The 16,434-nt window shown below is 36.7% G+C and overlaps 1 protein-coding gene across 1 annotated transcript in view; it reads right to left on the bottom strand.

Annotated features, from left to right (window-relative positions):
- Positions 1-7,113, bottom strand: part of LOC122474406 (phospholipid-transporting ATPase FetA-like) — a 71,940-nt gene extending 64,827 nt beyond the window's left edge. The window contains exon 1 of the mRNA XM_043565283.1: positions 7,035-7,113. Within this exon, the coding sequence (XP_043421218.1) occupies positions 7,035-7,062 (28 nt within the window). The 5' untranslated portion in view covers positions 7,063-7,113. The remainder of the gene's footprint in view (positions 1-7,034) is intronic.
- Positions 7,114-16,434: the final 9,321 nt, after the last annotated feature.

Below are 16,434 nucleotides of genomic sequence, written 5' to 3'. Positions count from 1 at the left end.
GAAAGCCACAGTCCAGTGAGGGGAACTCTACTCAGTCCTTTGGTGGGATGGTAGTAGAAGAGAAGTGTCAAAATAGAAGCAGCCTCCATCTTAATGTTTTGATTCAAATGCCAGGGTGATAAACTTAGCTCTTATGCAATCTTGATGTAATCCAATCTCAGGTTTTAGGTGGTTAAAGCTACAGAAGATTACAGATTAGCCCAGACAAGGAAGTGGCAGAAACTAAAAAGGAAAATGAGCTCTATAAGAGACAACTAGAGAAAGAGGCACACTGAAAAGAAAGTAACCCGGAGGAAAAAGGAGGAAGGGAGAAAAAGAAAGGAAGGCCAGTTGGCCAGGTGGCAATCAGGTTTAGGATGATCTCAGCAAATATCTCCTTGCTCACAGTGAGAACTCAATCACAAATGGAATTTTCCAGCTAAGAGGAACAGTGAGATGATCTTTAGGAGTACAAGTCTCATAGATTAGTTACGTGCTCTCTCCTTACACTGCCAGACTCCTAAATCATTTAAGCCCAAGTGCTAGTGGGAGAAGCTCAGCAATGACCCCTTATTGTCATTCTAGATCAATAGGCCTAGGTGATTTCACCCAAGTAACCTAATGTACGTAGCTGAAATTTTCCCATCTCTAAAAAAGAAGTAAGGATAGCTGCCCGGTGAAGGATAATTGGCCAATTTCTGTAATTTCTGGTCAGATTAGTTGGAGTCAGTTTACTTTAGGAAAACTCGTATTTCTTAGATTTCAAATGATCACAATTTATCCTACTGTAGTCAAATAGCATAATTTGAAACATTATATAGCTACCAGTAAATTTAGCTAACCATATGACTTCCAGTCTTGGCTACACACAAAAATTTTTATACTTCCTCTCTCCAGACTGCATCTCTTAGATATCTGGAGTTTAGCCAACAGATGATATTCCCATCTGAGGAATGGTACATAGATTAGCTAAATGACGTAGCAGAGAGTCACCATAAGCAAGGCTGGGGTCTGTAGTCCTGCAGAATAAGCAGTAGCTCATTTGTTTTCTCATCACTACTTCATTATGTTTCAGGTTCATATTTATTTATAATACCATCTTCTCCCACTAAGCAAAGAGCTACTTAAAGGTACAGATCATATATTTCCTTTAATTTTGTCTTTAAATCTCTGTATTCCACTACTTAGTTCAGCATTAGGCCTTGGATTAATGAAGATTCATTGAATGAAAAAGGACACAAGTGAATTGATATTTGAAAACATGTTTTATTAAATTGTGGTCAGATTTCTGTCTAAACCCCTCCAATGGAGGATAATCACCTCCTCCTTGTGGGAGTATCTACATAATCACAGAACAGCTGGGCTGGAAGAGAAACCTCAGCTAATTCTTTGTTGATCTTTCTAGGCTAAGGTCAGCAAACAGAAGGATATTCAGCATGGCTGAAGAGGGTGGGTAGAGTGCAGTGTCAAAAAGAACCTGGAGACTCATACATCCCATAACAGGAAGCCCGCATTTCCTGAATAAGTGGCACAGCATCAGGAATATAGTCAATTATATTGTACGAGTGATGTATCAATGTATCCACATATTGGGACAGACGCAAGCTACACTTGTGGTAAAGAGAGCATGATGTACAAACCTGTCGAATCACTATGTTGTACACCTGATGCTAATGTAACATTGTGTGTCAACTATACTCAAATGAGAAAAAAGAAAGAAAAGGAAAGAAAAGAAAAGAAAGAAATGAAGTTAAAAAAAAAAAAGAGGTAAAACTGTTGAGGACCTGAAAAGGCAGGGGAAAAGGGAGAACAGTTTCAGACTGGAGGAAGCTGAAGAGCCAACAGGAGCATGTGTTCCTGGAAGGTGCAGTATGTCAAAAAGGAAGAAAAGACTATTAGGGAAGTTGGTGAAATTTAAATGGAGGTTGAATGATGATGTTATATTAATGCTGATTTCCTAACTTGGAGGATTATATGGTAGTTAAAGCAGCAAAGTATCCTCAATGTGGAGAAATATACACTGAAGTATTTAGGGATGGTGGGGTATCGTGGATGCAACTTATTCTCAAAAGGCTCACAAAACAACTGATTATTATATATAAATATATGTAGTATACACACATACATACACGGATGGAGCAAATGTGATAAGATAATAGCAATTAGGAATCTGGGTGAGGTGAATATGGATGTTCTTTGTAATATACTTGGAATTCTTTTGAAAGTTTGATAATAAAATCACATTTTCTTCAATTAAAAAAAAAAAAAAAAACCTGGAGAGGAAGCTCACTAAAGTCCTGAATGTCATGAAAAGTCCGGTTCTTGAGCTACTATAACTCTTCTGGTACCTCTGCCTCTTCCCGTCTCCTCCATAGCTTCACTAATTCTTGGGTCTGACTTGAGCAGAAATAAGGCTAGAATTGCTCAAAGGACAATCAAATAGTGATAAAAGAAAATGAAATAGTAATAAAACAAATAGAAAATCAAAATAGTAATAAAAGCAAAAACAAAACAAAACACCCCACCAAGTCCTAATTTATTAACACAGAACACTGGTCAGCTGCTACAATTCAGGATATGATCAAAGCTAAAGGCCCTACCCACTATTCCTCTTGTAGACCTTTGGTTTCTTCCCTTTCCTTTCAAGGAAGATATTACTCTAGGCAGATGGAAGTTGGGAATGGTACTTTGCCCCTCTGACATTTGCAAAGTTGAGCATGATTTTTTTTATCAATAAATCAATTTATCAATAAATCAATTTATTAAATGTAAAATCAATCATGTTTGATTGAACTGCTAGATATCATTTTCATGGCTTCCTAATCATAAAATCTTCCTGGGATAGGAGATGAGAGATTGGGAAACTTATAATAAAGGCCATTAGTTAGAAACAAAAGGCCATTCACACAAAGCTGGATCTAACTGTAAATCCTGGTAACGCTAAAGAAGCAAGTTCACTCTAAGAGATTCAAAATTAATCTTCTTTGTCTAGGGTTGCCAGATTTAGCAAATAAAAATACAAAAACAAAATATGTTCCAAATACTATATGGGACATACTTATTCTAAAATTTGTTTCAGTTTTTACTAAAATTCAAGTTTAGTTGGGCATCATGTACTTTATCTGGCTGCTCCTGTTCCTGAGGTCAGGGAAAGTTCCTAAAAATTAGTTCAATTGTTGCTTTAAATTTTCTAAAGAAACATAATTCTACAAACTAACTCTAAAAACTTTAGATGTCTGTTTTATTCTAAATAATTTTATTGAGCTATACACACAATTCACCTATCCAAAATAAAATGTACAATTCAATAGTTTGTACTATGTTCAGAGTGATGCATCATATATGTCTACTTTTTGTATTTGTTTAAATGTGGTATTGTATATGATTCTATTACTAAAGCTCTAAATGCCACAGTATCTGCTCTAAATGCCACAGTATCTATCCCCCTCCTCCTGTTTTTCCCATTTTTTTCTGTCCTTTTCTTTTAACTTCTCTGACTTCCCTTTGTGATTACACTTTTTTCTTTAATGATTTTTCAAATAATACAAAGTAACCCATAAATGTATTTTAACCATAAAAAGTCTAAAATCAGAAATATAAAGAGAAAAAATAAGTTTCCTTTCCCTTTTTCTCCCTTTCCCCAAAGAAACCACCATTAACAGATTGGTGTATATCCTTGGCAGAGTATTTATGTGTAAACATATACATATATACTTTCCAGGACAGAGGAAACTCTGTAAGCACTGTTCTAGGCAGACAATTTAGTAGAACCACACAATATATATCCCAAACAGTAAAGCATCAATTCAAGATAGGATGTAAATAAGACTTAAAATGAATTGGAGAGACCCAAGAGAAAGCTTGGGTCACACAAAAGCTTATACGTGAATGGTTATAGCAGTATTGTTCACGATAGCCCCCAAATGAAAACAACCCAAACGTCTATCATCAACTGATGAATGAATTGTGGTATATACATACATTGGAATGGTATTCAGTCTTACAAAGGAAGGTAGTACTGATATATGCTACAACATGAACCTTGAAAATATTAAGCAAAAGAAGCCATTCACAAAAGGCCAGGCATTATATAATTCTATTTATGTCATGTCCAGTATAGGCAAATCAATAGAGATAGAAAGTAAATTAGTGGTTGGTAGGGGCTGGGGAAGGCAGGAATTGGGAATGAATGCTAATGCGTATGGGGTATCTTTTTGACATGAAAATGTTCTAAAATTAATTTGTGGTAATGGTGGCACAATTCTATGAATATATTAAAAAATCACTAAACTGGGGGTGCCTGGGTGGTTCAGTTGGTTGAGCATCTGAATTCTGCTCAGGTCGTGATATCACAGTTTATGAGTTAGAGCCCCACGTTGGGGCTCTTTGCACTGATCCAGTGTGGAGCCTGGATCCTGCTTTGGATTCTCTGCCTCCCTCTCTCTGCCCCTCCCCCGCTCATGCTCTCTCTCAAAAATAAATAAAAAACATTTTAAAAAGTCACTAAATTTTATGCTTTAAAAAGGTAATTTGATGGCATATAAGTTATATCTCAATAAAGCTATTATTTTTAAAAACTGCAGAAAACACTGTAAGAATTCAAGAAGGAAAGATGATGTGGAGGATGGGGGCAGGGGAGGCTGGTGGCTGGAACTGATGAAAGAAGCTTCATGGAGAAAAACTTGCACTAAACCTAAAAGATGAATATAGGTTCAATATAAAGGTAGGAGACAGGTATCTAGGCAGGAAGAAGAACCTAATGAAAAGTTTGGTACTGAAGCCAGACAGGTTGTATGATAGTACACAGGTAGGAAGAGTCTGAAGAAAGCAGGAGAAAAGACTGTAAAATCAGGTCTTTAATGTTAGGTTGATGACCTTACCTGAAAAGCAATCCCAGAAAGATTTTGAGCAGGGAAAAAAACAAAAACAAAAAAACCAATAGAGCTGGAATTTCAGAAAATTAATATGATGAATTTACAGAAGAACAGATTGCATTCATAAAATGACTTAAAATATTGCCATAATAGTCAACACTTCAAAATGATGAGAGCCTGAACTAAGAAAGTGGTAGAAAAAATAGAAAGGAGAGGGTAGATAAGCAAGATGCTAGAACCAGTCAATATTCACTCTAGGTACTATAAGTTTTCTAATCAGAAGAGGCTGATAGCCTAGAAAAGGGCAGAGGCCAAATTACTGGGTTTGCCACCGTTATTAACTCAAGCTAAAAGGACATCCTAGATGGATCAGTACTAGTTGCTCACTGCTCAAAACAGCACAAGCAGTAACTCTACTATAGTAGATAGGCCTAGCTTACTTCAAGGGATTTAGGCCAGGGAAACTGATTTCAATTATTTGTCACTAGTAAAACTTCGGACGTTTGAAACAACCCATATTTATAAATATTCAAGTTCTAAATTATCTTCTTGAACAACAACAAAACCATCAAAGTTCCTGTATTTTTTTACATAAACATTTACCTAGTGTTTACCATATGCCAGATAGTGTCCTAAGTTCTTTACAAATACTACTTCACTTAATCCTCACAACATACTTACGAGGTAGCACTACTACATATAGCCTGATTTCGTAGATGAGAAGCTGTAGCATAGAGAAATTAAGAGATTTTCTCAAGATAACAGAGTAAGTGGTAGAACTAGGATTCAAACCTAAACAGTATGGCTCCGGAATCCATGCTTGAACCACTATGTCTCCCAAACGATCTTTACTTCATAGCACTTATTGTAGCTGTAATTTTATGTTTCCCTGTGCTATTATTTAACATGCTATGACTTAATTCAAGGCTGTCCTTCATTAAAACATAATCTTCATGAAAGCAGGGATTCTGTCTGGTTTTGTTGCCATTGTATTGCCAGCATGTAGCCCGGTGGCTGGCATTCATTTGATGAGCAATGAGTATTTGTTGAATAAGTAAATCAGTCTTTATTGATGATTGCCACATTCCTCATTTGCTTTGAACTTACTACTCCCTAAAGTATTCTGCTCTCTATATTTTCTGTTCATAAGAAGATGTAGGAGAAACTGGTCCATTATTTTGTTTTCCTCAGCCTTCTTTCCTTTAGCAGTTCTGAGAGTAGTAAAGGGCTCCCTGGTTTTTCCCTCAGTTGAGAGTTCCCTAACTTCCTCTTCCTGGAACTAAAGCCTATGCCCTTGGGACGGAACTCTTCTTTCTGGAACTAGGGCTCATGCCCTTGAAATAAGTTCTTTCCAGGAATCGGACAACTGCACAATGACAGAAAGTAAAAAAGGTTTAGTGTGGCCTGAAGTCAGTGACCTAATTTCATTCTCTGCACTTTTTTCGTTCCTCAAAAGGAAGCTTAAATATAGAAATACATTCTGGCTTGCTTTTTCAACATTTTATGTCAGAAAAAAATTTTTTTCATGTCAGGCAGTTCTAAATATAGAACTACATTCTGGCTTCCTTTTTGAAAATTTTATGTCAGAAAATTTTTTTTCCTCATGTCAGGCTTGGGTGTGATTACCTCAGCTCCCTTTAGTACTTGGACTCACCAAAGGAGAACATGGAAGTGGTATGGAAATCCTCCCTCACACCATAGCCAGACCTATTTGCTCTGTCCACAGAGAGGCTGCAAAGGATGACCTTATCTGTTTCAGCAACCTTTTTTCACACTGACCACTTCTTTTTAGCATGAGGCAGTTGTGAAGGATGGGGAGAGAAAAAGGAACACAAGCTTTTCTGGTGAACCTCCAAATAAAAGTACAAAATAAAAGTAGAAATAAAAGAACAAAAGATAAGATTAGAACTACTCAAATTAGAATTCTCAGATAACAAAACAGTGGAGCTTATACTTGTAAGTACAAAGTATTTACTTTTGCAAGGTATATTTCCTTTCTTGTTCAGTTGTTTGGTAGATTGGAGGTTTCATTGATTGGTGGTTTGATTGATATGGTGGCCAGTCTGTTTATCTGTCATATGTACATGGGTGCACACGCATACCAACTTACTTTTTAGAAGCAATAAAAATGACATACATACTTACTTATTTACTGAGTAAATATTTACTGAGTTTACCTACCTCCATCTTGCCTTTCAAATAGAGACATTGCACAGTAGTACCAACTATAATTCCATGGAATTTCTGTAAAGGAAATAAAAAGATTCAGAATAAAATTTCTCATGCCAATACCATTTCACTGAAACATGTGCTTAAGACACTTGGTACTTGTTCTCAGAAATCCAAAATAATCTACCTCTAAGACACATATGCTAAATTTTAGAATTCATTTCGTATGTTCTCATCATAAAGTTATATTTTCAAAGCTTGGCAAACAGATTCTACTTTCTGTCAACCAAGTCTGAGCTGATGACTACACTTTGTCAGAAAAATTATCTGAGACAGATCATTGGAGATAAGCAAAAGAATTACCAGGTGATCTCTTAGTGAAGTTCTGGGTTTATGCCTTTGGTTAGTTTTTTTTTTTTTAATTTTTTAAAAGAGAGTGACAGACAGAATGTGAGTGGGGGAAAGGCAGAGAGAGAGGGAGATAACACAATCCAAAGCAGGCTCAAGGCTCTGAGCTGTGTTCTCAGACACAGCCTGACACAGGGTTCGAGCCACAAACCATGAGATCATGACCTGAGCCAAAGTCAGACGCTTAACCAACTGAACCACCCAGGCACCCCTGCCTTTGGTTAGTTTTCTATAGATTTTTATCCCATAGAGATACAAATATTTTATGTCTTGTGAAAAACATAACTCTAAATGTTATGACTTGTGCACTTTAGGACTTCAATTAGGTTTATGTATAATTCAGAAATCTTAATCTTTCTTCATTAAACTGCCTATAAATACTTAGCTTCTACACTTTCATTTAAACTGATCTTAACATCTTACTGATTATCGCATTAATTAATGAGTTAAATAAAATATTTGACACCTGGTTTTCTACACAAAAAAAAACCCTGCTTTTTCCCCCTTTCTTTCTCTTTATCCTCAACCCAGAAAAGGCCAATAAAGTATATTTATTTTAATCAATTTTTTTCAGGTCTCCCAAGTCACCAAGTGTGGATAAGCCAAGACTAGAAAAGTCTTTTCATCTTAATCATCCCAAATAAGATTAGATGGGGGGAAAACTCATATCTTGAGGGAAATGTAAACTCTAAGTAAAAGGATATTTCCAGCTAAGAGATGTTCAGCTATCAGGAAAAAGCACAACCAGCTGGACAACTATGATTTGGAATAAGAATGTATCTTCCAGTTCTGCTCTCTGTGAGGCCCAAGTGACTTCATTAAGGATAAAATTCATATTTCAATAATCTAGGCAGGGTTCCATCAAATAACTTTAGGAGCCAGGAAGTTAATAGCAGGTAGTTAGATGTAAAACAACAGGAAATGAAATACTGGGTACTGTGACAAATTGGAGAGTGCATGCATCCAAATTAAAAAAAAAAAAAAGAAAATATTATGCAGGCTAAACAAAATTACTTTGTGCTTGTTGGCTACAAGGCTTGTATCCCAACCTAAAGTCTGTTTTTTTCTGTCAAAAGAACCTGTGTTCTCCTAACTAATGTTAGCAGTTCTAATATCACCATTCTCTAGGCACCTAGTTCTACTCTTAGTTGCGTACACCTCCACAGTAGGCTTGAGTTTCTACTGCTGCCAAGAAAGATGAGCCAAGAATGGGATATCCTGAAGTCCTGACTTCTCTCCAACCCCTGCAGGGCCACCAGCAGCTTTTAGAGGGTAGTCTGGCCAAATCCACACAAGGAGCATAGCTAGGAATGTGAAATGGTTATGAGGAACATAATGGCCAGCCAGAGACCTGAGTAATGACTGTTTAGTATGAATCAGGAACTCTGCACGCACATCATATTACATAGCAGCCAACTGGAAAGTACATTTAAGCTGTTAAACTGAGAGGGGGAAAAAATACAAACCTCAGAGGAGGAGCAGAAGAATGTGAGGGAAGGGAGGAAGAAATGGAATGTGGAGGGGGGGGGAAGGGAAGCGAGAGAGAGAAAAAGGAAAAGGAAAAGAAAAGAAAAGAGAAAAGAAAAGAAAAGAAAAGAAAAGAAAAGAAAAGAAAAGAAAAGAAAAGAAAAAACGTTAGGAGCTACAGAACCAGGTTTAATTTCACTCTGCTACTAATTAATGACAATGTGACTTGGAGCATGCTATTAACCACTTAGAAACCAGAGATCCTTCCCTCAAATTTCTTCTACAATGAGATTTTTAAAAAAGAAACAGGAAATAAATTAGGGACACACAAGATGGAGAAAGACCCACTAAAGAATAAATGTGTCAGAGAGAGAGAGAGGTGTAATTATGTTATTGCAAACTAAATACAACATTAGCTTCTTCCACCAGACTGAGAAGAGCTATGAGAGGATTAAATTAAATAATGTATGAAAATGTCTGCCAGAGTACTTGATTCAAAGTAGTCAATCAATAAATGGCAATGTTTTAAAATTTCTATATACATGCCCACTAAGCTGGTAAAAAAAAAAAAAGTTTAAGTCTAATAATATTGTGTTAGAGAGAAAGTAGAACCACTGGAAGGAACACTTACATACTATTGATGGTATTAAAAATTGGGCAACCACTTTGGAAAATAATATGGCTTTATCTTAGAGTTGATGAGGATTTATTCTATACCCCAGCTAGTCCATTTTATGTATACACCCTAGGGAAACTCTCATAATATGTCATATACAAAGATGTGTATGGTAGCACTCTCATAACAGCAAAATTGGAAACTAACCAAATAGCCATTAATGGTAGAATAGAGAAGTAACCTGTGTTATGTTCCTATAATAGAAAACTACATAGCAATGAAAATGAAGGAAATACAGTTAAATACGTTAACATGATAAAATCTTAGGAATATAATATGTAGGGGGAAAATTGAAAAAGAATACATATGATATTATTCCACTTCCATAAAGTTAAAAATCATGCAAAACTGTATCATTAGGGACATATATTTTCAAGGTAAACCTGTAAAGAGAAGCAAGAGAATACAAAGTACAAAATTCAGGAAAAAGTTTAGGGAGAAGGTAGGGAGAATGGAAAAGGCATACTGAGAGCTTCAAGCTACACTTGTGTTCATGTTATTGTTACTCTTTACAAATTATACATTTGTTGTAAACTTTATATCTATTCAACACATAATTACAAAAGAACTAAAAAATTAAAGTGAATACACCAATTATAGGAAATACTCTATCTTACTCATGAGGAGAGTAATTTTTTAATAACCCTTATTGAAAGAAAAAGCCAATTTTGGTCACCACATTAAAAAAAATCATTTTATCTTGAGATAATTTTAAACTTACAGAAGAGTTGCAAAAACACTATAGAGAATCTCCATATACCCTTCACCCCCCCTTACTCTTATGTTAACATCTTATATACCATAATAGAATAATTATACACTAAGAAATTAACCTTCGTATAACACTATAAACTGAAGTACAAAACAATTCTTTCTACTAATGTCATTTTTTTGTTGTTGTTGTTGTTGTTTTGGTTTTTCTTTTCTCCTTCTCCTTCTCCTTCTTCTTTTCTTGGCTCCAGGATCCTACATTGCATTTAGCTGTATGTCTTCTTCAATTTGTCAATGTTCCTCATTATTTCCTTGCATTTCATGATCTTGACACTTTTGAAGGGTCAATTTTTTTGTAGAATGGCCTCAACTTGGGAACTGGCCAATTTTTTTGTAGAATGTGCCTCAACTCGGGTTTGTCTGATATGCCCTTCTTAGTGCATGTATCAGGAGATACATGCTATCATGTGTATTCCTGGTGATATGAACCTAGATTTCTTGGTTAAGATGGTGTCTGCCAGAACTCTCCACCTTAAACTTATTATTTTTCTCTCTGTAATTACTAAACATCTGGGAGAAGGCTCATCACATTTTAACAGCAAGGTTGAAAAACTCTAGACTCATAAGAAGTATCAAAGAGAAGGCAAGGAATAGCACTAGCTCTATAAGACATGGTTATAGGATTTGGACATGAGAATCTAAAGGTAGAAATAACAGGTCCCACCTTCAGCTGATAATCTCCAAGCTGCCTAGACCTTGAACTAAATCACATAACATAGAAATGAAAACAATATTACTGAAACTTGGAGTTGGTATTGATCTACCAATTCTCAGTCTTCCAACTGACAAAATGGTACAAACCAACTTCAACTTCCTCCAAGCCCCAGCTGTGATTCTATGCTGCCAGCATCCTGCATTTACCCACAGTTATTATACACACACACACACACACACACACACGCAAAAAACCCTGGAAAATTTATTTAGTATAAAGGTTTACAGCAAGTCTTTAAGTTTATATTTATCTCAATCTGAAAACTATATAACTATAATAAATACAGTGAAGTCTGGCAATGGCATATTTGTGATACCAGCATAGCCAATGACTCTTACTTAGTACTAGAATGTCATAGACTGCATGCATACAAATCCTAATCGGTTCTCAATGAACAAATCTGTCTTCCAGAGAATAGAGCTCTTCATCAACAAAGGAACCTGACGATAGGACTCTCATACAGAGGCAGATGTGCTATTACCTGACTAACGCTAAGAGCTGTGTTTCTCCCAGACTGTCATATAAAATCATGAAAGCTTTCAGTCTATTCCATTAAGGTTTCTCAGAGTTAGCTATTATATCCAATGCACAAATCTCCAGTTACTCCAGAAATCAAGGTTCTCCCATCCCAATTTATATCACATGAATCTCAGCAAAGCTAACAAAAGTTTTCTTTTTTTTAAAGCAACAGAGGCACATATACAAAAAAAGCAAGTCTTCTCCCAAAACACTTTTAAGAGGCACAGTCCAAAACCCACTAGCACTCCACATTCTGCCTTTCTTCTCACAGTCCCCGCTTTACCTCATTTCAATCACAACTATTTTCTGACAGGAAAACACTCTAGAACAAGGATCTTCTTTAAAACTCAGGGAGGGGGGCGGTGGGAAGATGTTGAAACATCTACTAGTCTATGATGCCATTTAGATGACTAAACTTCCTTCAGTTTCCTACTTCTAATAGCTTCTTGGCTTTTGGGAACTTGCCACATTCCCTTGTTGTGGATTTTTTTCCTACTGTTTCCTCTACATAGAGAAAATGGGGTGAGTCTTGGCACCCTCATTTACAAACTGCTTTTTCCAAAGGTGATTCATGGACCTCTGATAACCTTTCAATTAATTTGGATTTGGTTTCAGGTGGTTTAAAACAAACAAACAAAAAAGCTGAAGATTAATATAAAATAAACTTCAAATACAAAATGGGTAGAAAGGAACCTACAAAATGCTACAGTTTTTTAGTTACTGCTTCTATGTTCACACTCAGGGTCTTCCTCAGGAGTTACCTGCTTAGTCTATAAGGCAGGTTTTGTAAAGCAATTGTGTGCTACAAAAACCCTTCTTTTCTGCCTAGAGTGAGCTTTAAATTGGGTCTGACCAAATATTGTAATCCACACAATCTCCTTTTGGTGCTTATAATTTTGTAGTCTCACAAAGTAAGCAGTAAATATGCTTATTAAGTAATAAAATATGATGCTTTCAGATGGTTTATTTTCCATTTTTTTTTACTCTATAAAAACAAGGAAACATTTACTTAGTCTTAACGGTTTTGCACACATAGGTACTTAACAAATGTGTGTTGAATGGAATTTTAGAAATCAAATTTATGTTCTCTTTTAAATAAATTTATTTGTTTTATAATTGGAGTCAAGGGTCAAAGAGAACACTAACTGATAGGGAGTTTGGAAATCTCTGTTCTATTCTCAGCTGGATTCCTAAATTATTTGTACTTAAAGCAAATGACTTTTTCCTTCAATTTTCTAACTTTTCTCATCTATAATAAAGGGCAATACCTGTCACTTCCCTTTCTCACTCAAAAAAAGAAAGAAAGAAAGAAAGAAAGAAAGAAAGAAAGAAAGAAAGAAAGAAAGAAAAAAGAAAAGAAAAGAAAAGAAAAGAAAAGAAAGAAAAAAGAAAGTAGGGATGCCTGGATGACTCAGTCGGTTGAGCACCTGACTCTTAATTTCAGCCCAGGTCATGATCCCAGGGTCATGGGATGGAATCCTTCATTGGGCTCCGTGCTGAGCATGGAGTCTGCTTAAGATTCCCTTTCTGTCTGTCTGTCTGTCTGTCTTTCTCTCTCTCTCTTTCTCTCTCTGTGTGTGTGTGTGTGTCTCCCCACTGCCCCTCTTCCCAATTCACACCCTCTAAAAAACAAAGAGAGAAAGAAAAAAAGAAACAGAAAGAAAAGGATAAAAAAGGGGTTTTCAAATGATGTTATGTAGAGCAAGCAGGTTTCTCAGGGACTGAAATAGGGTTAAGGTAGAGAGGATCAAGGAGGAAGAGGAGAGCACCTCCTTTCTCTCAACTTGAATAGCTCTGCTTTTATCTGGGATTTTCCTATATTTTAGGTTAAAAAAAAAAGGTAGCTTCTGCTGCTAAAAACAAAGTTAGAAAATATCTGGATGCTTCTGGGATAAGTGATTATTAGAGTAAGTTAAAATGTACCTTTATAGATGGAACTCAACCTCCAGCGAGGCCAGACACAGTTCAAAGTTCCTACATAGCCTTTCTTGATGTACCTAACTCTGGTTTCTATGTGGCCTTGGCACAAAATCCCAACAAAAGCTGGATCTACTGGGAACCATTTGAAGACATTTTGTCTCCTTACCTCAGTGTTTTCTTCTTCTTCTTATTTTTTTTAATGTTTATTTATTTATTTTTAAGAGTGGGGGGCAGGGAGAGGGAGAGAGAGAATATGAGCAGGGGAGGGGCAGAGAGAGAAGGAGACAGAGAATCTGTCAGTGCAGAGCCTGACATGGGACTTGAATCCACAAACTGCAAGACCACGACCTAAGGTGAGAGTCAGAAGCTCAACTGACTGAGCATCCCAGGCGCCGCTACCTCAGTCTTTTTCTATTCCCATGGTCACCATAGAGTTAATTGAGATACTTGGTGTTTCCTTTCCTTGTTCTAACAATTCATTTAGCTGTTTTTTTCTTCCCCTACCTTCCTCTTTGATTGCTTTGCAGTGTGATATAACAGAGTCAGGCTGACCTTAATTTAAACCTTGGAGCCAACACTTAACAAATGTTCAATCTTCTGGTAATGAGATAATTACTCTGAATTTTAGTCTTTCATCTCTCATGCTAAGATGATCATTTCACCTTGGTTGCAAGGATTATATAAAGTATATCAAACAGTTTCTACAATGCCTTTCACATAATATGGACTGTTCCCCCAAAGCATGTTCTTATCCCTGTTGTCTGTGTGTGCTTTTCCTGACTTATAACAAATCCTCTCATTGCATCTTTAGCCCTGGCTCCTAAAACCATCTCTAGTTGCAAACTCATACCGTGGGACATTTTCTCTTAGGTGCTTATAGCTTCTCAAGATAATCATGTTCCAAGATGGTATTTCTCACTTTCTCTGATTTTTAAATACTTTTTTAGATAATAAAGGGAATATATTTTAATGTAGGTATATGAATTTATATTACTATACAGATTGCTTAATAATTTTCACAGTATTAAAAAGGTTATGTTTTAAAAAAGCTTAATTGGTATTATTTAAACAAAGGTAAAATCTGAGAAAGTAGCATCATGAACCAAATAATAGACATTAAGAGATATTCTCTACTTATTAATCACCTTCTCTGATTTTAAACATATCTGTTCATCTGCATTTCTATAACTTGTTCATGAAATCTAAAAATCACCTTCAGTTCCTCCTCTGATTATCGGTCAGGTCCTAAATATTTCATCTGAGGGTCTCTTGAAGCTCTTTTCTTTTCTTTCCTTCTTTCTTTTTTATGAGAGAGAAAGAAAGTGCAAACAGGGGAGAGGCAGATAGATAGGGAGAGAGAATCTTTTTTTTTTTAATTTTTTTTCAACGTTTTTTATTTATTTTTGAGACAGAGAGAGACAGAGCATGAACGGGGGAGGGGCAGAGAGAGAGGGAGACACAGAATCCGAAACAGGCTCCAGGCTCTGAGCCATCAGCCCAGAGCCTGACGCGGGGCTCGAGCTCACGGACCGCGAGATCGTGACCTGGCTGAAGTCGGACGCTTAACCAACTGCGCCACCCAGGCGCCCCAGGGAGAGAGAATCTTAAGGAGGCTCCACACCCAGCACAGACCTTGATCTCATGACCCTGAGAGCATCCATGATCTGAGCCAAAATCAAGAGTCAGACACTTACCCGACTGAGCCACCCAGGCACCCCACTATTACTTCCTTTCTAATCCCACTAATATCATCTCAGATTTTTTTTACTTTCCTTTTGGATTCAATATCCTGTTATTTGCTTCTGACTTTTATGAATTATATATTATCCACTGCTGCCCTAAAGCAGAACACTGATCATGTCTTCTTACTAACCAGCTCACAACCTGCAGTGGCTCCCCATGGATTACTGAATGAAGTCCAAATATCAGCCACACATTCAATATGCTCCCATTTGAACCCTAACTATTCTTTCATCTTTCTTTTCCACTATTTACTCTTATTCAAACTGGCCTATTGTACAGTTCCCTAAATATGGCCCAGAATTTTCTGCATCTATGCTACTGCTCACACTCTTCCTTCCAACTGTAATGCCCTTCCTATCAGTCAAAATCCTTCAAAGGCTATTTTAACACAGGCACGCTCAAGCTCCACAAATCCAGTGTAGTTTCTTGCTTTCCCAGATCTAGAAATAATCTCCCCCTTCTCCCAACTCCCAATTTCTGTGTCCTCTACAGCCTTTGCATGGGGCCAGACTTGTAAGTAGGGGATTGGATGAACTTGAAAAAAAAAAAAAAAAAAGAAAGAAGACAAGTAACAGGTAAATTTATTAAGAATATTAGCCCAAGGAAACCCTTTCTGAAAAATACAAGTTATAAGATGGCTCCTGCTTATAACTTCAAGACAATTGCTATAAAGAACACAAACGCTTTCTCTGGTGATGTTTAAAATCAGCTCTGGGATATGTACATTTCTCAATTAAAATCAATCCAAAGACACAATTGCTTAGCTTAATTACCTTAGCTGCCCTACTTCATTAGATACAAATGTAGCAGCCATGAAGTGGGAAGGATCTGTGATTCACATAATCCAAATCTTCATTTTGTGTGTGTGATGGAGTTTCCGGGCCCCACATGTCAGTTCCCTGCTGGTGATCCGTGTTCTACTACTCTACTTTATAGCAGAAGGCAGAACATTTCTAGTGCTACCAGGACAACAAGCTGTGGGGGTTTAAGTCACTCCAGTATTAATTAGGCTCCCTTTCCCCAAGAGACTAAACTGGGAACATCCCTGGATCACAGGGTCAGCTGGAGTTGTCAAGTGGTTTTCTCATACCATTAAGGGTTTTATTGGGTCTAAGGAGAGTCATAGAAGGGCCAAGGTGAACTAAATTAAACTAAGCTCAAGTTAAAATAATCATGTTATTGTGCTGGGAGCC

This window comes from Prionailurus bengalensis, chromosome D4 (assembly GCF_016509475.1).
Source record: "Prionailurus bengalensis isolate Pbe53 chromosome D4, Fcat_Pben_1.1_paternal_pri, whole genome shotgun sequence".
Classification (NCBI taxonomy): domain Eukaryota; kingdom Metazoa; phylum Chordata; class Mammalia; order Carnivora; family Felidae; genus Prionailurus; species Prionailurus bengalensis.
Note: the sequence above shows the minus strand (reverse complement) of the source record. Positions and strands in the feature narration are given on the sequence as shown.